Source organism: Branchiostoma belcheri, unplaced genomic scaffold, assembly GCF_001625305.1.
Source record: "Branchiostoma belcheri isolate BF01 breed outbred unplaced genomic scaffold, Haploidv18h27 scaffold63, whole genome shotgun sequence".
NCBI lineage: Eukaryota > Metazoa > Chordata > Leptocardii > Amphioxiformes > Branchiostomatidae > Branchiostoma > Branchiostoma belcheri.
Window position 1 is genome coordinate 284,806 of NW_017804276.1, and position 21,796 is coordinate 306,601.

General features: G+C 40.5%; 1 protein-coding gene and 2 long non-coding RNA genes across 3 annotated transcripts in view; all 3 read left to right on the forward strand.

The window, feature by feature from the left end:
- The first annotated feature begins 208 nt into the window (after positions 1 to 208).
- LOC109483245 (bromodomain-containing protein 7-like) lies at positions 209 to 17,560 on the forward strand. The gene is made up of 20 exons (XM_019786234.1): positions 209 to 409; positions 1,335 to 1,552; positions 2,143 to 2,299; positions 2,503 to 2,560; positions 3,048 to 3,192; positions 4,320 to 4,430; positions 5,004 to 5,164; positions 5,586 to 5,721; positions 6,055 to 6,127; positions 6,601 to 6,711; positions 7,955 to 8,090; positions 8,605 to 8,716; positions 9,297 to 9,425; positions 9,800 to 9,850; positions 10,405 to 10,441; positions 14,624 to 14,701; positions 14,819 to 14,849; positions 16,180 to 16,316; positions 16,548 to 16,588; positions 17,085 to 17,560. Exons 1-20 carry the CDS (start codon positions 349 to 351, stop codon positions 17,349 to 17,351), a joined length of 2,250 nt encoding a protein of 749 aa, XP_019641793.1. The 5' UTR covers positions 209 to 348; the 3' UTR covers positions 17,352 to 17,560.
- LOC109483250 lies at positions 10,986 to 12,798 on the forward strand. The gene is made up of 4 exons (XR_002141002.1): positions 10,986 to 11,593; positions 12,184 to 12,357; positions 12,477 to 12,581; positions 12,696 to 12,798. It is a non-coding gene; the product is annotated as an uncharacterized LOC109483250 (long non-coding RNA).
- Positions 17,561 to 20,240: 2,680 nt separating the features above from the next.
- The window catches only part of LOC109483251, a 2,840-nt gene continuing 1,284 nt past the window's right edge, over positions 20,241 to 21,796 (forward strand). The window contains exons 1-2 of the long non-coding RNA XR_002141003.1: positions 20,241 to 20,418; positions 21,237 to 21,386. This is a non-coding gene — a long non-coding RNA (uncharacterized LOC109483251). The remainder of the gene's footprint in view (positions 20,419 to 21,236; positions 21,387 to 21,796) is intronic.

Sequence of the window (21,796 nt, forward strand, 5' to 3'; positions counted from 1 at the left end):
CTCAAAGCACTTTTGGAACGTAATAGCAATTTTCATTGAATATTTTAAATTATACAGATATCAATAAAAATATCTATCGATAAAAAACTATCTATCACCTCAATTAAAAAGTAAGAACAGCTGATATATAAATCTTGGTAAATAAATTTCAGGAATCATAAAATTTACCGTGGGCACTTTTCATACTTTCGCTCTCGCGATACTTCCCCGTACACGAGAAAACACGAGAGTACGCCAAAAGCATCGTCGATTTGCCCATTTGATGTGTTCTTTGTTTTAAAGTTGAAGTTCTTGTTGCTGTTTAGGGTTTAGATAGCGACTTTTCTATTGAAAGGGATCGTCGGAAGTATGGGGAAGAAGCACAAGAAGCATCACAAGTCTGATAGAGGCGAGCGACCGATCGTAGAAGGTTTGTATTTTCTTTTCAGAAGGTGGGGAGGGGGGCACAACAAAGCAAACCTGCAGGTACTACACGTACGTACAGCAGGTAGCTTACAGTTTATAATACAGGTGAGATACTAGTAAATTTGAACATGAAAGTCAGCATAAGACATAAGTGCTCATCAAATGTCATGTAACTAGTGTATATGGCATGTATTTTTTCTGGTATCAATATTATACAATTTGTCAAAATTTATTCATTATTAATACAATCATAATTTGATATAACGTTAAATTTACATATACCTTACCAAATATGTATGTATCCCCTAGAAAACAAATCTTTGTGGCATTTTTAACGTGCTTGAGATGTCATGATACCGCTATCCTTAAAGCTAGGTACTCATTTTTGCCTGTGTCATGTGAGAAAATACAAATACAATACTGGAGCCGGCCAGTAATTTGAACCCAGAACCTTCAGACTCTGAGACATTAGGCCACAGCAAGTAAATTTTATGGATGATATCCTCCGCAGACTCCAATCTACTGCGTGCGAGCAAAAAAAAAAAGGCGGTCCGAAAAAACAAGGTTCCTACAATTTAAAATTTTGACTCAATCATTGTACATGTACAAATGGTTTTGATTCAGTAGGAACATCACATATACACAGCCAGTATCACATATCACTGCATTAATGTAAGAAACAAAACATTAAATCAGAGCCTTTTCTTGTCTCCTCTCTTCATAGTTATCTGCCATCCACCTTCCGGCATGGCAACAGACATCTTTGCCCATTTTCGGCATGTTGACCACTGTCACAAGGCAAAAAATATTTCTTGTTTTCCCAAATCAGGAGAAAATTAATGCGTGCGCTGATGTCATCCATAAAAATTACTTGCTGTGGCCTTACCCTAAACACAAGACCTGACCTTGCTTTGCTTTGCTCCTTCCAGAAAAGCCGGGCCTGAAGCTTGTTCTGAAGGTGAGCGGTGGAGATGGGCAGCAGGTGAGTTACGGGAAGTCTCCCCCAGTGGCTCCCAGCTTCTACGAACCCGACCCCGAACACCACAAGAAGAAGAAGAAAAACAAGAAGAAAAAGAAGAAGAAGAAGCACAGCCATGAGAAAGAGAGGCCTGTGGAGGAATTCAGCCTAACAAAGTCAAAAGAAAAGGTAGTCAATGATTAATGCTGAGATCAATGCATTTTTTTTCCGAAATTCCTTCATCCATCTATATTCCAAGTTTAGATACAGGGCTCAAAATACTGGGTGCATATGCACCTTGACTTGACTTATGTGCACCTTAGTGCACCCAAATTTGGAGCTGTGCCTAAGTTTGGAGCTGTGCACCCAATTATTTTCTGTGGGTACACCTGCACCCAAATATTTTTTTTCGTAGGTCTATGTATTGTACTAATTTGTAGTATACAGCATATTCTTTTTAGAAAAATAATAAATAATAAGATCATTGTTATAACACTTTCTTATGAAATAAATCTTACTTAGTTTTTGCTGACATTCTGTTATCTTAAATAGTGCACCGAAAAAAATTTATGCACCCAATTTTTTAGGCACCATTGCACCTATTCTCAAAAAGGAATTTCGAGGCCTGAGATACATGTAATACTATGCAGATAAAAAGAAATGATCTATTGTATGAGAAATCAAGTGCACCAATTTGATTGATTTACTGGGACTACAATGTATACTATAATAAAGTTGAGTTCTTGATGAATAAACAAGTGGTGTAAATGTAATTTCAGGAGAAACATAAGAAGAGAAGCAGGGACCAGTTTGACAGCAGTCTGGATGTGGAGGCTCCTGCTGCCAAACAGCCTGCCCTGAGTGTGCCGGGCCTGGGGGACAAGCCAGTCACACCTAACAGAGGGGTCAGGACATGTCGCATGAAGGAGAGAGAAGGTACTATCATGAAAGTTCATCTGTGTTGGTAGTTACATGTTTAGAGTTAAAACTTCTGGTCCAACACAAAAATTCTCTCACCTAGAGCTTTCGACCAGTCACTCTGGTCTTCCTCAGTAGACTGACCCAGTGAAGCTTGTCATGTGGCTTCTTTGAAGTGTACGTGTGTTTCAAATTCAAAGACTACTTTTTGTTCCTCACAGACCATGACAATACGCCACTCCGACAATGTCTTGAGAATCTACACAGACAGCTTCAAAGGTGGGTGACATATGTACTTAAGAACGAGAAAAGGCACAGGCACATATCAATTATGCAAATGAAGACTTAATTTGCATAATTAATGAGAAAATGATATAATTCTATGATATATAATTGTGGTAATTGCCTGGAATTTCAAATTTAAAATAGGCATTTAAAAGTTAAGTGAAGATGAACATCATTAAACATAACGTATTCAAGAAGGGCCTCATTTGCATAATTTATTAGGAAATACTATATTGGCATTCTTTGTTACGATAAGACTGTCTTTTGGTGTAGAATATGATCAACATATATAATTCATGCAAGGATTGAGGATCCTATTTGCACAATCAGGGGGATTAATCTAAAATTTCTTAGTCATAAAGGCATCATTTGGCGAAGGTATGAGATCGTGGAACTCTTAGACTAGTTTGTTTATGAAGCAAACAATGCAGGCAGTGTAGAAAATGAACAAATCTGGTTAACAAAGAAATTCCTTTTACAGGAAAGACGTGAATCAGTTCTTTGCGTGGCCGGTGACAGATGCCATTGCTCCAGGCTACTCCCAGATCATCTTGCGACCCATGGACTTCAGCACCATGAAGGAGAAACTGGTCAACGACGAGTACTCATCAATAGAGGAGTTCAGAGTAAGCAGGAATGTCTTCATGAAACAAGTTTGAACTGAGCTTTCCAACACAAGAAATTTTTGACTGCAGTCTTTGTCACGAGAATGATCAATCCACGGTTCAGTATTATTTATAAAATATCAATTGTTTTTATTATCCAAACAGTACCCGTGCAGTCGCAGCCTTTATACAGCTCAATTGATGCAGGGTATCACATAATAATCAATACAAATCACAACAATCAAATAATACACAATATGATAATACATATTTGCTCCACAATTTTTTTTTTCTTTTTAACTGTCGCAAGGGTCTGTGCGGCTGCCATTCGGCGCCACAAGGTGACCTCAATAGGACTTTCCCCAACCGAAGTTAGGTACCCATTCACACCTGGGTGGAGTGAGGAAAGTCGTGTAAAGTGCCTTTTCCAAGGGCACAACGTCGGGGCGCATGTTCAGACATGTCCGGGGTTAGTGATGCATACCTAAACCCAATTTTAGGTACAGGTCCGGATTCAAGTCCAGAGGTTTAGGTTCAGTTACGGACGTGTAAGTCCGGACCTAAACCCATGGCATATGCAAAATTGCATGTTGGCAACCTTGCAATGTTGTCTGGGTGAAACTTTGGCCACTTAACATGCATATATGGAGGCCGGTACTTGACGATGCCCGATGGCAATGTTTTCTTCATTTTGCAGCAAAGATTTTGCAATCTACGGAAGGTTTTAGGTGGTTTGGAAAGAAAAGGGGTATGTGAAATGGTCTTTTATGGTAATAGGTCTGGACTCGGTTCTTGACTTTTAGGTTTTTTTGGACTTGAACCTAAACATTCTTACAAGTCCGGATCCAAGTCCAGTGAACCGGTATGCATCACTATCCGGGGTACAACTTGGGATCAAACCCGGGTCTCCCTGGTTCATAGTCGAACGATCTACCAATATGCCACAAGTACATGTAGAAGCAGTTTGTTACATCTATGATACATGGCGTGCGGAGTCACTACTGGTATGTGTCATCTGCATACCCTGACATCACAGAAGTTATGGATCTCTCATTCCTTGACAAAGACTGTACTTGAATGGTACAAAATTTGGGTTTGCCAGATTGTCCTCAATTTGATCACTGAATATTTTTGTGCTTCCCATGTAGAATGATTTCAAAGTGATGTGTGACAATGCCATGATCTACAACCATCCCGAGACCATCTACTACAAGGCTGCCAAGAAACTGCTGAACATCGGGGTGAAGATGATGAGCAAGGTGAGAAAAAATCATGTCATTCAGACAGTCTTCATAGTGAGAAGATATTGAACTAAGGGGTTTTGTCTTCAAATTGTCTGTTTGAATGTGTGTTTCCTTTTGTTTCCTTAGTTAGGCCACAGCAGGTATATTTTATGGATGACATCCTCCGCAGACTCCAAATCTAATGTGAGCGGGCGGAAAAAAACAAGGCGGGTAAAGAAAACAGTTCCTACATTTTAAAATTTTGACTCAATCATTGTACAAATGGTTTTGATTCAGTGGGAACATCACACAGCCAGCATCACATATCACTGTATCAAAGTAAAAAAACAAAACAAACATTAAATCAGAGCCTTTTCTTTCTCCTCTGAGCCGCTCTCTTTATACATGTAGTTATCTGCCATCCACCTTCTGGCATGGCAACAGACATCTTTGCCCATTTTAGGCATGTTGACCACTGTCAGAGGGCAACAAAAATTCTTGTGCTAATGTCATCCATAAAATTTACTTACTGTAGCCTAACAAATCAAGCAAGGAAATACCTTTAAGCTCTAAATATTTTGTGCAATTTCTTGTTTTTGTTTCCCCCAGGATAAGATAGCGTCCATGTACAGAAGTATCGGCTACATGTCCATGATAGATCAGGATACTACAGGGGAGGAGTCAGGGATGATTGACGTGGACACGGTGGATTCAGGGGAACTCACCTTCCTCACTCCGCAGACCAAGAAGTCCAAGTCCAAGAAGTCCAGGTAGACTCTGACTTAATGATAATCTGTCTCCACAAGTAGCTTGACATATTCAGCTATATTGTTCCTGTGGTCCTATACATGTTGTGCATTAATACACAATTATCATATAGCCGGGTGACGTTGACCGATCAGAAGGCTCCATTCCACATGGCTTATGACATTGTTTGCTGCGCTCACTCGGTGGCTTAATTCGGTGGTTATAGCAACTGACAAGGCTTTATCACACCATGTTCACCTCGGGGTGGGTTATTATCCCTTACTTAAACTTAGGTGGCAAGGTGCTCTTGTGATTAGGATTGTTGACTAGAATCTAAGTAAAGGTTCTGGGTACGAATCTAAGCAGTTATTCCTAAATCGGACCTTAACCTAAATGTGGGTTTAGGTACACATCACTAGCTGTTGTTTAACTTTTGTTTCTCAGTAAAAAGGCGGTGGTTGCGGCTGCACTCGGCCCGGAGCTGGAGGACGGGATGACACCTGAGGAGATAGCCGCTCAGGTGAAGGAGGCAGCCAAGGACGTGCACAAGAAACTCACCCGCAGGTGTCCTAACAGCAAGGTGAGAGGCTGTGGGGCTGGAAATCCCACGTGCATATGCAGGTAAAATTGAAGCTGTGCAGGTATTTCTGATGTCTACCTGCACCTAACCTGCACTGGTCCATGTACTGGGTATATGCAGGTTAGTGCAGGTAAAATTGGAGCTGTGCAGGTATTTCTGATGTCTGCCTGCACCTAACCTGCACTGGTCCATGTACTGGATTTACATATACTAGTACTTATAAAGTTAGAAAAAAATATACATGAAAAACATTACCATTTTAACAGTACTGTAGTCATCATTATGCTTGATTTACTGGGTAACTTTCTACGTGTCTGTGGCTTCCCCCAACAGATTGGATTCCTGAGAAGAGATGAGGAAGGCAACACCACCCTCGCTGTGGTCAACCCCGACTCTGCAACAGAACGTAGGAAGTCATTTATTATCAATCAATCAATCAATCAATCAATCAATCATTCAATCAAATGCTTTAGTTGTGAAAACAAACAAGAACTTGTATGTACATTGTATTGTAATGGACCAATGGCTATTATTAGAGACCTGAAAGACTACAATGTAGATGTCTGTCACTGTGGTAACTGGTGCTGTAGCAGACACCTTGTGGTGTTGGGTTACATTATGTAGTAAGTTGCAGGACAGAGTTGCAGGGGCTGATCACTAAATACATGAATGTATCCGATTTGAGAAAGAATATCCTGGTATTGGTAAACACAGCAGTTGGTTGTTGGGCTATATCATTTTGATTTAAACATTAATAAATTCTATATCTAGTAGAATATTCTTCAATCAGTGATTTTTGAAAAGGTAACATAACACGTACATTGTGTACCTCCAAATTTGTAATTTTCTGGTTCTAACATGCTTGCCCCATGCCCACAGCTGGAGATGAGGTCCACACAGTGAACCTGGGCATGTTGGTGGGGAAACTCAGCACTGGTACCAGCTCACTGCCTGGATTCAGGGAGGACAAGAGGAACAAGGTCACTCCAGGTCAGAGAACACACAACCCTGTAAAGGGATGTTTACTATAATTGTTAGTTTAAGGACATTCGAATTCAAATTAAGTAATTTCAGTTTTGGTGCCTTTCAACCCAAAATCCTATTTAAAAACCTGATCCATTGGTTTCTACATACCAGTCCCGCACACATACTGGGGTAATATTTGACCCAAATCCATGTTCAAGTTTGATGACTGCCTATTCAACCAGGAGGCTGTGGTGGCATAGGCTGTCTACAATGTATGTCTTTCGGATAAGATATGACGAATGTCGTGATTGTAGATGGACTTTCTTTACACTTTTCTTTTCTTGGAAATGTTCTTTTACACATGTATGTACTAACGTTAACAGAGTAGTGATTTCATAGACAGTTAATTTAGATTATATTAAGAGGACCGTATGTCACAGCATCCTTCTGGTGGAATAGGCAGGCATCAAATGTGAACATGGATTCTGGTCAAAAACCAAAACTAAAACAAGTAAAATCTGAGACATTATACCTCCGGGCTTTTTATTGTATATTTTTATATAGGGTTTTAAACAAAGAATTTATCGAGACCGGACACCCCTCTGTGTGAGGGGTCATATACTTGGACGAGACCGAGAATAGCTTTGACACGCCAAAGGTCAACGGTCGTGACCACTTTCACGCTCAAAGGGGTGTTTTGGGGCCACCAAAAGGCAACATTTTCACGCCAGAAAACACATATACAATAAAAACAAAAGAACGTGCATCATCTGCAGCCCAATAGCAAAACATATACCGAGTCTCAAAAGAATTTGTCCACCCAAACGTGAGAAACAGCTGCGAACATGAAAATCTAAATCTCTCACAAAACCCTTCCGCGGAAGGATGTCTCCTCCCCCAGAGGTAATTAGTGTATTTGTCCTTTAAACACACCATGGTGCAAAGGGTAGCACAAGTTCCATTTCTATAAGTATAAACCTTATGTGGAAGCACTACAGCAGGGGGCTAGTCTGTGTTCACCTCTTCCCATTACCCATATATACATGTATATAGTGAGTGTTAAGAAGCGAAAGCAGTATGTACCATGTTTTAAGTTTTTGGTATGACCTGATATTATATTAACTACAGAATTATTGCACACGACATTTTTTATCATATTCTAAAAATTTCTGTTCAGTTTTAAATTATTCTAGGGAGAATCAAAATTGTTAAATCCTATTTTCACATAGAATTGACTGACTTACGTCTGCTGATTTTCTCCCTGCAGTGTCATACTTGATGTATGGACCGTTTGGAACCCACGCCCCTCAGTATGACTCCACGTTCGCTAACCTGAGTAAGGAAGAGTCTGATCTTCTGCTGTCAACTTACGGAGATGAAGCCGGGGTGCAGTACGCACAGAGGTATCATGCATACAGTCTACACTAGATAAGTCTTTACAGCAAGTTAGTGCTGTGTACCAGTTCGCTGGGCCGGTTCCGGACTTGTAAAAATGTTTAGGTTCAAGTCTCACAATCTCACAAAGTATTGTCTCACAGTCTCACAAAGTATTATTTTGCATACGTTCTGACTCCCAGGCACACTATAATTGCAAATAGACAGGAAATTTGGGGGGACTTTTCCAGATCCAAAAGCCAGGACATGTGCCTGATAAACAAAAAAAAGGGCTGCCATTTTGATTTTGATTATTTTTCTATTGTCCAAAAAATGTCCCAAAGTGTCTTTTTAGTTGTCCCGGCCTGAATTTTAGTGGTCACTGGCCATCAGGACACCATTAATTTCGAGCCCTATTTCAGTGCAGCCACATTTGTCATAGGCCATCATACGATTTTGATGTCATGTCATTTTGATGTGATTGATGTCTCAACAATCCTAACCAGGTCACCTTCTAACCATGTTTCCCTGTCCCTACCCCAGCATACTGTCCTTTGTGAAGGATGCAGGTGCAGATGCTGTACACGTGGTGGACCATCTTCTGGACTCTCTCACAGGAGGCGAGCACTCCAAGGCCATGAAACAACTCCTGGAGGTCTGTGTACATATCAAATTGTTATATTTTTTTTTTACTCCAGGGTAAGGAAATGTTGTTTTGAGTGACTTAGTTATAGGTTTATTTGTTCAAGCTAGTAATGATGGTTGCAAGGTAGGTGGGTGGTAATTTTGACAGTTCAAGCGCTTAGTACACAGTATCGATGGGCAACTACCAGGGTCCATGAGGCGGGTAAAGAACATAGTACAATGTACATGTACAGACAAACTACTTGAAGCCAGGCTAGAAAGCCTTACATTGTATGTAAGACTGGTAGACAAGTGTAAACTGCGCTGTGTGGTATAGAAACGTGTCAGATTTTAATATTAAAACATAGTTCTTAAGTCTAAGACTTTATTTGCTGAATCATTTGATTGCCTCTATATTGTAAATACAGAATCTAAATGCAAGCAGCAAAATATGTCCTTATTGAGTGGCAAATGATAACTCCTGTCCCACCAGGGTTAATTTTTTCTTATTTATTCCTGTCGCTGTTTGTCATGAATTAATTATCAATCAGCATGGTTGCTAACATGTAATTTTGTGAATTGCAGACATTATTGTTTCTTTTGTTCCACAGAAAGACAAAGCGGAAAAGGAGAAAAAAGCAGTAACAGAACAGAAAACAGACGTTTCTACATCAGAGCAGACAGCCAGTAGGTCGGAACAGCAGACAGCACAGGACAGCTCGGAACAGCACAGAGAACAGGTAAATATACTGTATGATGGTTGGGTGAAAGAAAAATTCCAGTGCAAAAAAAAACCCAGATAAAAAGTCTAAAAACATTCCAAAAATAACCCCAAACCCAAACCTCTGCATGGTGGGTTTTCTATTGATCAAACCTCATGTAATAGTGTGACATAACGTAAAATTCATACATTTTTGCAGGGAGAAAGAAAAAAAAAAGAGTGTTGTTAAATTAGGTCTCTACTACTGTGGTAATACATGTACACTGGAATCACATATTCAAGATGTCATAACTTAACGCTCTGAAAAAAGCACTGCAGATATTTTTAAGATTTAGAGTACAAGTTCTGTGAAAAGACAACAGATTGTGAGATATCTTTATTTTGTTTGTCCAGGGAGAAGTCAAGAAGGAAACAAACAACGAAGAGACCAAGAGTTGCCAACAGGTACATGCTTATTTTCTGTTTGGAATCTGCTGTCACAGTGGAATAAAGTTCTAAATCTTAAAACTCTTTTGGGAGTGTTTGTTAGGCCATGTTGATTTGATTATATGGATGACATCCACACGGGCATGAATTGTACACAATGTAAATCGTACAAAACAGTTGCAAAATGAGCAAATATACATGTATACCATAAGTTGCAAAAAGAATATTTAAAACTGATACCAATGTCGTAGAATGCCAAAATCAAACAAAAAAGACAAAAATGTAAAGAAATGAATTTGAAGAGTTACTGTAGATTATTCGGCAAAACATACTCTGAGTCATTTGTTCAACCTTCATGACCACTTAGATTTCATAATGAAAGAAACTTTTTTCTTACAAAACTTGTTTTTTATTCGCACGCTCGCATCAGTTTTGGGGGTTCCCAGAGGATGACATCCATGTAATCAAATCAACATGGCCTTTCGGGCAGAAAAGTCAGTTAAGCAGTAAGATTTGTTTGAACCTTAGAACCTTGTCCGAAAACTCACTTCATGGTTGCCTGTGTTTTACAGAATGAGAGCAGTATAACAAGTGGTGGCGAGGACTTCAGTAAGTGATGGCAAATTTATTATGTTTCTAGCCTCCCAGCTAGAAGTTTTTGCACCAATTTTCTTTTGGTTATTGGATTAGGCAATATGGATTAAGCAGTAAAGGTCTGATTACATGTGTCATATGATTATCATTTAATCATGCACTGAGGGAATTCTTGAAAATCAGAGAAAATCATGCATAATTATGGCCAGTAAATTCATGTAAAAGTGAAAGTGATCTCGATCCAGTTTAGCTCATTGAAGAGCTAATCTTCCACTGGTCGTGACAGAGAAGACAGACTCCATGTACAGTATTTAAAGGTACATTGTACCGGGGAAATTCCCCTAGCTCTTTTCGACAAGCGCAATGAACAGTGGACCACGGCTTAACGTCCTGTGCGAAGGACTGCGACCCTAAACAGTAGCGTGCATGTCGGGTAAGCGACATCAGCCAGGATTCGAACTCCCAACCTCTTAGTCCTGAGGTAGGGAGGCCAAAGTGAAAGTTAAACACCAGGGGCATTTTCATGGCATGTTCAACCAGGAAATTGGAATTTCTATTTTAATCCGAACATATCACCTGAAAGAACGCAAAAAGTTCTATAAGTCTGCCAAGTTTGGTTTGGTATTTCCCTCTATATCATGTTTTATCGCAATTTGAAAACCGTACATAAGTCAGTTTTCACGCCGCGCCGGCCGTCGGCGTATTCAAAATGGCGCCTGCGCTAATGTATTAAATCCTATACCCCAATTTCAAAGTGCGCGCGCCCAGAATGGGCCTAGATGTAATACTAACTTTGATTGGTCGTCGCTTCGCTGAAATAAGTCGTACAGCCAATCCAAGACCAGCTTCTGAAAGCTAATATTTGGGAGAAACCAACTTGCCTATGCGGGGATAGCTTGGTGCAGTGCAGGGTTAGTGCGTGCGGTGTTGAAAATAGGTCATTTTTCTTCACGTAGTAACTCAAAATTTCTTAAAGATATCAAACTCCGCATAGAATGTGTGTGTAGGTAGCAGTGTTGTTCACATTTGTGTGGATTTTCGTGGCCATAGAAGCAATAATGTTCGTGCGATGGCCATCGGCGCGGAGAGTGTCAGTCGGAGAGACGTCGTTTTCAAGGCGCCGCCATTTTCCCTGCTGTCCAGAGGCATGAAGGACGTAACTTTCCGGTGAGTTTTCGACACGTAATCGAGTTTGTTTCACTCAAGCTACAGTCAAAGCACGCATATATAGTTTGTAGACAATGTGATAGATTTTCCTTGTCTTGTACCTCGTAAATAGACGGCGAATTTAGAACATTTTCTTGTTATGTTATGGGGTGGCGGTGGGAGGGGGGCGCACCAACATGTTTCCAGTTGCAGTTTTGTTTTATAATTCATACCATTTTTGGGAAAGAAGTTTTTGCCTATAGTATCCCGATCTCGAATCAGCCACATGTTGCGTACTTTATGCACTCCTAATTTAGTTTATTTCTCTGGGTTTAAATTCATTTATTGACTGTGGTAGCACAAATTTTATTGTGTTCATATATTTTGTATCCATTACATAAGAAACTCACTAGCCATGGGGTAAATTCTTCCAGGGTTCAGAATAAAACAAATATTGTCTCTAGGATTTATTGTGGTGATTTCATTATTGCTTGTGTGTAGGACCTTTTTTAAGTACCATGTATGGAATTCATTAATTTTTTTATGTATGTTCAATTTTTTTTATGTATGTTCAATTATTCATTTCCTTCTGTAATTTATCTGATTTATAGGCTAGACGAAGATGGACTTCCCACATCATGATGTACATTCCAGTCCCTCACAAACTGGGATGTCCTGGAAATGTTCGCTACACGCAAACATACTTATGCCCTCACACCTGTAAAAAGATCCAAGCTAAGGAGACTCCTATGGCGCAGCTCCGTCACGTCGCGCTGTACAAATAGGTGAGCTGAATGAAATCACGTACACGCTATTTCACTCAAGTCAGTGACTTTGTATTATGTTGAAATAATGTGTCTTTTATTGCTAAATACATGTATGTCTTTTGTTTCTGTATCTCCAGCAGAGAGCAGTGAATCCAGCGACGAGGAGACACCTCTGGCGCAGCTTCGCCATCCCAGAAGTGGCCCACGATGTGGGTTCGCCATCGCATCGGCACTATAGACAGGTTTGACTGTACTTCCCTTTCCAAAGTGCTGATGTCACATTGCTGTGTTTCCTGAATTAACTTACTTAATAATGACAACCAACTATACCCTTTTTGTGGCTTTGATTTCTGTAGGTCACGAGGACCCATGCAGCTCCAGCGAAGACTTCGGTGAAGACGACATGCCGTTGGCACACCTTGCATATAGGGAAGGAGGCACCTGTTACAAAATGCCATGTTTAGATTTGTGCACTAGGGTTATTAAGACCACTGTCACTGATTTCTGCAATAGAGCATACTTATATCACATTGGAAGTGCAATTTGATGCCTCAAGTTCCATTGAAAGTTGTTTTTTGCGTAGACAGAAAGTGTCTCATGTGGGGTGGGGAGGGGGGCGGTTAGTACAAAATGCCAATTTCAAGTTCAGCTATCTCTGTTTCTGTGTACAATAGGCTTATTATTGCTATAACAGCACATTGTGGGTGCAATTTCGTGCCTCTACTTGCATTGAAAGTTGTCTTTTGGGTTGACAGAAAGTGTCTCAAGTTGTCATAGCCTATAAGGCCTAAGCCTGGGGGGGGGGGCAGTTTGAAAAAAAAAGCCATCTTCAAGTGTAATGTTCTCTATTTATCTATATAGTAAGTTCATTTGAGCATTATGTGAGTAGAATATAGTATTATGCCACACTGTGAGTGAAAATTTGAGCCTACAGGGCCATTAGAAGTGCCTTTTTTACATTGGTCAAAAGTGGCTCGTGGCAGGTGGGGGGGGGCGGTTTGTGAAAAGTGACATTTCAAAGTGTACCTTTCTCAGGATATGTATACTATATGTTTGTTTGTGCATTATGTTAGCAAAATGTAGCACTATGCCACACTGTCAGTGAAAATCTGAGCCTCCAGGGCCATCAGAAGTGCAATTTTAAGTTTGTCAAAAGTGGCTCATGTTGCATTGTTACAGGTGGGGAGGGGGGCGTTTTTAACAAAATGCCAGTTTTAGGCATTCTTTTCTCAGGTTTTATGTTACTTTGTCTTATTGTTATCAATCACATTTGATATGTACTATGTAGTGACATTGTAAGTGAAATATTGAAGTTCTTAATGTTTTGGAAGTGGTGTTTTGAGTTGGCTAAAGTGGCTCATGTTGCATTATTTTTGTGGGAGGGGGGCATGTGGGAACAAATGTCAATATTGGATATAGCTTATATCTGGAAATGCTCATGATGTTAAGCAAGTTTGCTTTGATTTTGATAGCACTAATATAGGGAATGTTGTATTAGGCCTTTTTGAGATTGTCGGGGATGGGAGGTATGAGATATGAAGGGACGAACATGTCAGAAAAGCATTTTTGCGAAATTTGACACTTTCATAAATTTGCATAAATTACAAAAATCGAAAGGTGAATTTGAAATTTTTTATCATTTCATGCATTTGGAACAAAAACACATCTTTTGAGTCCAAAACCAGCCCTGTAGACCAAGAAATAAAAAAGTTCATTTTGCCGCCCTGTTTTTAGCTAGAATTTCTATCAGTTTTTAACCAATGTCACTAATTGCAGGTACAATGTATTAAGTATGACATGACTGACAAGGTCAGTACTGTGTATATGGCATGACCCTATTAAGTTTATTGCATATCTGCAAGAAGAAACCTGCACAATACTTAGTTTTTAGATTATTGGGTCATTTACACCCTATATTTGAGCATGTTTTCTGCCATTTTTGAAGCCAAATTTGTGACTTTTTCCCATTTTCAACATCAATAAAAAAGAACTTCCCAACATCGCACGTCTCTGAAATTTTCTGTGGTTATTCACCTTGGTAAGTACTACCAACATCTAATACCTGAAGTGTCAATGATACTTATTTCTGAAGAAATGTGCCCTCAAAGATGCTTCCCAGGAATTTTTCACTTTGGCCCTGCTACCTGAGGCAGAATCGCTAATGCTACAGGTGTCTTGTCTTAGATCTGTGTCAGCAGTTGATTCTATCATAGCCTGCAATGAATGTGACCACTTCATTAGAAAATTTGAGAATGTATCATTCTTTCATTTGTATCTTTTGCAGATGTGTCAGACATTGACTTTGATGGCCTAAAGTCACTGTCTGTCGAGGGAATCGATATGTCGTTTCTTGACGGACTCGGTAAGGAGTGTTTTATACATGAAATCATTGTTGCACCATGGGAAAATCAGAAATTTTGAACTCTCTCTAATTTCTTAACATTTCTTAAATGTTTCCTCCATTTTTCTCTTCCAACAGAGAGTGAACTCAAAAGGGAGCCAGACTCCAGGTAAGAACTGCACTGTTGAATGCCTTTAAGTTAGTTACTTCTGTCCATAGTGCAATTCAAATTATGTTTAAAGTTCACATAGATAGAGTGCATTTACACCTGGGTTTGGTAGGTCAAAAGATGTGTGGGGGGAGGGATTGAGGTCTGCATTCCAATATATATTATCCTTGACATAGTGGATTAACAGACCACTGATTCGGTTTTTTATTGTCCAAACAGTACCCGTGCATTCACAGCCTTTAACGGCTGAATTGATGCAGGGTATCACATAATAATCAATACAAATAACAACAATCAAATAATACACATGATGACACATACAATGTATTTGCTCCACATTTTTGTGGAACTGTTGCAGGGGTCTGTGCGGCTGCCATTCGGCGCCACAAGGTGACCTCAATATGACTTTCCCCAACCGAAGTTAGGTACACATTCACACCTGGGTGGAGTGAGGAAAGTCGTGTAAAGTGCCTTTCCCAAGGGCACAGCGTCGGGACGCATGTTCAGACATGTCCCGGGTACGACTCGGAATCGAACCCGGGTCTCCCTGCTTCATAGTCGAACGATCTACCACTACGCCATCTGATGCCACACACTTGATTATACAGCCTCGAAAAGTCTATGGGACTTTTACTTTTCTGTAGTTTAAAGAATGGTTACATGTTCTTTACTGGTCCATCCTAATGCCTGGTAGAGACAGTCCGTTCTTTCCAGGTTTCGCAATGGACAAAAGAAAACTCGAAGCTAGCTCTGTTGCCAGTCACTTTTAATGTGATGGGAGTTGCTAGCTTTGACACACAAAATGAGCAATACTATATTGTAATTTTTTTACCTCAAAATTTCATGGAGGTATGAAATATAAATCTCTGATTGCTGTCCTTTCAGTGGTTCTAGAGCACAGATTGCATTGTGTTACAGTAATAACACTTAATATTATTCACCACATTCATGTATTTTTTTTGGCGTCGTCTAAGGGAGGAGCCTAATGGTACAGTATTGTGTGCAGTTTGCAAGAATTCTAGGAATGGTACAGGCATTTTGTCCACAGGAATGGAATGTCCACAGGCATGTCTCTGTCCCACATCTATGCCCACATTCCTGGAAACCCTTGGGAAGACCTCTCTGCCCCGGATGGCCCTACTTTCTGTGACCCCGGGGCTCGTTCACTATACACTCAGGGGAGGAGTACATTGTATCTGTCTAGACTTAACAGGTATCAAGTCTTCCTTAAAATCATGAAATGATGGCAGTGCCATGCAAACAACCACCGTCGCCAAAGTATGTTTTTATTGCCAGTCTTGTTTAATTTTTTGTACGTTTTACCTTCCAGTGCTGTACAACAACGCCTGGATGAGAACATGGCCCTGATTGCTGACCTACAGAGGACTCAGCACGAGAGACTGAGCGCCAAACCTCCATCTAACCTCAGCTTTGTGCCCGGACCAACTCAGAAAGAACTTCAGATAGGTGAGATGGGATTAGTTGTAGTCAATGAACTGTATTTTCTTGGGATGAAATTGAAGCCACAGGATAGATACATGTAGCCTGACTACGTTGTATTAAACACCTCTATGTTATGAATCTTGATTTATATATCCTGTAAATAATTAATGTATAATTATTATGTATTTACAATTGTTTGTATGTATAACAATTAGTGCATATTATGGCAACAACTGTTGTTTTTCTTTTCTGCAGCACAAAAACTGACCCAGGGACTAAGAGAGCTTACTTCAAAGGTAAGGACTATTAAGTATTAGTAAGCATGACAGTGATGAAAACCCAAAACACTTCTTGGATGTCTTAAAACTCTGATTTCTTGTTAGAATGATGAGGCTATAGCAATATTATTTGTTGGTTCTCAGATTCGCCTCTTCATTCTTTTCTGATTTGCAAAAAAAAAAAAGATTCTGGTCCTGGGATCAACTAAAAAAGGCTCATATTTTGCCCCCCAAGCAGTTGAGGAAAGTCCTTTTCTTCCTAGTTGTTAAGATTTTTCCATCTATCAATGCAGTGATTTGATTAGAAGTTCAAAATTCATTGTTTAGATATTAACCCAGCCTTTTGTGTTGACTTCATGGCTCTTGTCGTAGCATTTGGGGCTATGATAGGATGCCTAGACCTGTTTTTTTTTTTTTTCGCCATCACTTCATATTTTCTCTAAAAGAAATCCAAGAACGAACAAATTAAATTGGTGTGACCTGAAACTGATTGCATTCTCACGATGTCTCCTAGGTTTCCCCAGCCGACGTCACGAAGGTCGCCGACATCCGCAAGGCCATGGGCATCACCACCCTGCCTGTTACCATGGAAACCACACCCACTGACCAACCAGGTTCAACGCCTGCAACCTCTGACCCCGCCCCCAGCACCCAGTCAGCCAATGAGAGCGAAGCAGAGGACAAGATTGACAAGGAGTTGAGGGAGTTTTTAGAATCACCGAGTGGTCAGCAGAATGAGGGGGAGAGGGAGGATGGTCAAACTATGGACATCTCTACGTGACCAAATATATTAGATTTCAAATGCTGATGCGGATATTCACCAGTTTCCCATCCCCAGAATGCAACGCGAAAACAGGGGGTCTAACCCTGTACATAGGACAGGAAGAATGAATTTTTTCGAATGAGTTGTTTGTAACGTTATAGTGATATATATGATGATGTAACGTTACAAACCACATGTTCTATGTTGAAAAGAACACAAAGACTTCATTCTCTATTTGTTGTCAGATTCAATCCATAGTAATTTAATTAAATTTGAGCATAAAATGCCCCAACATCTCAAAACACACTGGAAAACAAGTCATTCCGATGCCTTCCTGTCCTACATTGTATGCAAATGAGGTTTAGACCCTGTTTTTGCGTTGCATTCTGGGGATGGGAAACTGGTGAATTGCAACTGTACACAATTTCTTGACAGAAATGTAAAATCCTTGAATAAATGTGTGTACATTTTTAGGAAATGTGATCGTCTGCATGGGAAAGAAAATTGTTACTCACTGTGTAACTATGCTGATACAGTATTCCAAAATCATTTTCAGTCATTTCATTTTTGCATCATTTTAAAGAAAATAGAGAAAACTAGAGTCCGGCGATCTTAATTGATATTGATTGATATGCAAATAAAGTGAAGACAATTTTTTGGAAGTCGACATGTACATGTAAAACAGCAGAAGGCCATTTTGGATCTCTTTCCATGACAAGTCAAGACAAGATAATGCAAATACACTGTATAACTCGTTCCTCCAATACAACATCCTACTGTATAATAGTCAAAAGCAGGCCTAGCGTTTTTTTGTGTGTGTGTGTTCCATGTCCTTTTGTGTATCCGTATGTATATAACTGCCCTGTGTTCTTCTTGTATCCAATATGTGAAGCCGACGCAATCCAGGAGTGCTTTGTACTCCTGCTATGCTGTAAAATTGAAATTGAATAGATATACACACACTTGCACGTCCCACCCCATACCCGCGAAGGCATATTATAGCTGGTTGAATGAAACACATTGTCTCTTCCACTGGCGTTTGGCTCACTCATATGACACGCCCATAGTACCATCATCAACAGACAACCAACCAACAATAAACTGTACTATTGTACTACCAAAATCTATACTGCTTACTATTTTGCATAATTGTCTTGTACGGTGGAGTATATATTCCCATTCCCGCGAGTCCTTTTCATTCATTCCTCCAGTCGTGATCTCTGAGTGACGTCGTTCTGTGATCTACCTGCCCAGCACTTCTGTAAGTATCCATTTCTTACCAAGTACTAGTATATACACAAGGAAGGTGTTACTCAAGGAACTGGATATATTTTGAAAATTGCCAGACTAGAAAGTGCTAGTGTCACGGAAATGAAAAGGAACCTAACAGTGGGCATCACTGGAAGACAGAAAAAAGATGTCCAGACTATGCATGATGTACAAAATGACTACTAGTAATAAACTGGTGGACGTCCCAACTACTAAGTACCTAATACCAGCCCAGAAGAGAACAAGAAATAGCCATGCTTTCAAGTACCAGAGTTATCAACCAAGGATTGAGGTGTTCAAGAATTCATTCTTTCCTAGAACTATCGCAGAGTGGAACTCACTTTCACCAAGTACAGTAGGGACATTGTCAATAGATAGCTTTAAACAATGTCTACAGTTAGATGTTCAAGGGTTAGGTGTAACAAGTCGATCGGTGTAATGTAGCCAGCTGCCGCCGCGCCGCGTGCCTGCGAAGCTGGTGTGTTACGCCGTAAGCCGGTTATACCGGCTATACAGATACAGATACAGACGTTTAAAGTAGCATCCACTACAATTTGCTAATCAGTGACTAACAGAATCTGAAGTTGAAAACGTGTTCAGTTTTTGTGAGAATATCTTGGAATTCCGTCGGACAGTTTCCAAAATCTATCCAATTGCCGGAGTAACATTTTCCTTGAATATCTAATTACCTCTACGTATGTCTCACCTTTATCGATAGAGATGTGGGACATTTTAGCCTTGTTCATGCAAAGTCACCCAAATCGCGATGCGGGAAAACCGATTCGAAACCACCTCTAGAAGTGGTTTGGGATCGAGGCGCTTTTAATGTGATTTGGAGCATTCAGATGGGGCCACTTGAAACTGGCTTCGGCGGAAACCACATGTAAAGCGCCTTCACTGACTTCACACAAAACGGCCTTTTTTTCTGTAGTGCATTTGACTCAATCGCTCTTTCCTTTTCGCATATACGTGTCAGATATATTAACCGGTTTTGGTATCTAGCTGGTTAGTCAAGACTGTAGCCATGTTGCAATCGTTTTTGGACCATTTTGGCTAGTCTAACCCGAGTCGAGTAGTCTTAACACAATAATAAGAATGAGTTGTAATTTTCCCAGTTGTTGTAATCACCAAAATAGATAACTTTTGGCAATATGTTTGCAGTATAACCCCAGACAGAAACCATTCTATACTAATAACTATTCATTCCTGTATGAGTCGTCGTTCTACAAAATTGACGTTTAACGTTATAAAATCGTGTGAAAATGGTGCCTTATGGTGGCCCCAGAACACCCCTTTGAGCGTGAAAGTGGTCGCGACCGTTGACCTTTGGCGTGTATTAGGTATTGTCGGTCTCATCCACGAAGATGACCCATCGCACAGAGGGGTGTCCGGTCTCGATAAATTTTCTTTGTTTAAAACCCTAGTCCTGCGGCGCGCAACAATTGTTGTTGTGCACATGCATCTTCTCTAACACATAAAATTAAACACCATCGACTATCCATAACAGGTTACATATAAGAATATACAATAAAAAGCCTGGAGGTATAAAATTTCAGATTTTACTTGTTATCCTTGGTTTGTATTACTACTGTCATTACTACTATTAGTACTGTTTTGTTTAATGTACAAACCAATGCAATAAATCGATCAAAATAAAAAAATCCCTCCCTCATCTGCAGCCCCACAATGAAGCTGTTTGTCTGCCTGCTGCTTGTGACGATCGTTGCCATGGCAACGCTAATTAACGACTCTGAGGGATGGAGGCGCCGGCGCAGGCGCAGAATGAACGTACCACAGACCAATACTACTGAGGCCCGTAAGTACACGCCTACATGTCTGCACGAATACCTTCCACGTCTGCGCGAATACCTTCCACGTCTGCGCGAATACCTTCCACGTCTGCACGAATACCTTCCACGTCTGCACGAATACCTTCCTCGTCTGCACGAATACCTTCCACGTCTGCACGAATACCTTCCACGTCTGCACGAATACCTTCCACGTCTGCGCGAATACCTTCCATGTCTGCACGAATACCCTCTACGTCTGCGCGAATACCTTCCACGTCTGCACGAATACCTTCCACGTCTGCGCGAATACTTTCCACGTCTGCGCGAATACTTTCCACGTCTGCGCGAATTCCTTCCACGTCTGCGCGAATACCTTCCACGTCTGCGCGAATACCTACCACGTCTGCGCGAATACCTTCCACGTCTGCGCGAATGCCTTCCACGTCTGCGCGAATACCTTCCACGTCTGCGCGAATACTTTCCACGTCTGCACGAAAGTCTACATCAGGCAACACGATCTTGTATTTAGAGTTACAGTCTATGGTACTGGTTTATATGACAAAATTGATGTCTGTATTGTGTTTCAGTGTATCAAAAATGTTACTGAGCTGTGCATCAAAAACTAAACCAGCGCTGCCCTAACTGCCAAAGTATATAAAACGTTACTGAAGAATAAATTTGTGCATAAGGAATGAATTAAACCAGCGTTATCCTAAGTTGATGTTCTGTTAACGTATCTAAAATGTTACGGAAGAATGAATTTCTGCACCATCTACAAAACTAGTGCCGCTTTACTGTATCTGTGACATGTGTCTCACACCCGTCTTTCCGTTTGTCCCTCCAGCTGACTCAAAGTTGAGGGAGGTTGACTCAGAGTTGAGGGAGGTTGTGGAAGACGTGAGTGTGCTTCTGGAGGAACTGGACGAACAATCCGAACAGCTGAAAACACGGGAAATGGAAGACATGGACGAAATTCTCGAAGAATAAGATGAAGGTTAGAAGCCTGTTCTTAATCCATTTTCATTCGAGACTCCATTACTACAAGAATATGCCAATCTTTGAGCTCAGATTAAAGCATGTGTAAATGCTAAGTAAAGCTTCGGTCCCAATTGCGCCGGTGCCCGTCGGGGATGTAGCCCCGGCCGGTCCCGGCCGGGCTCAGGAGTCGGGCGGGCATCAGCTGTCGTGGTCACAATTAAAAGTTTCCTTCAGTAGCATTTTGTTAAAAATTTTGTCACCCTCTTTGGTCGGTCTCCGGCAGGCACCCGGCAGGCACAAACTCTGTTGATTGGTGATATTATACATCTTGTGCATCAGAAAACCCCAAATGCACCAAAAAGCACCCATGGGAAACAGAAGAAAATTGCATTTGTTGATGATTATTACATAAATAATATAAAATAT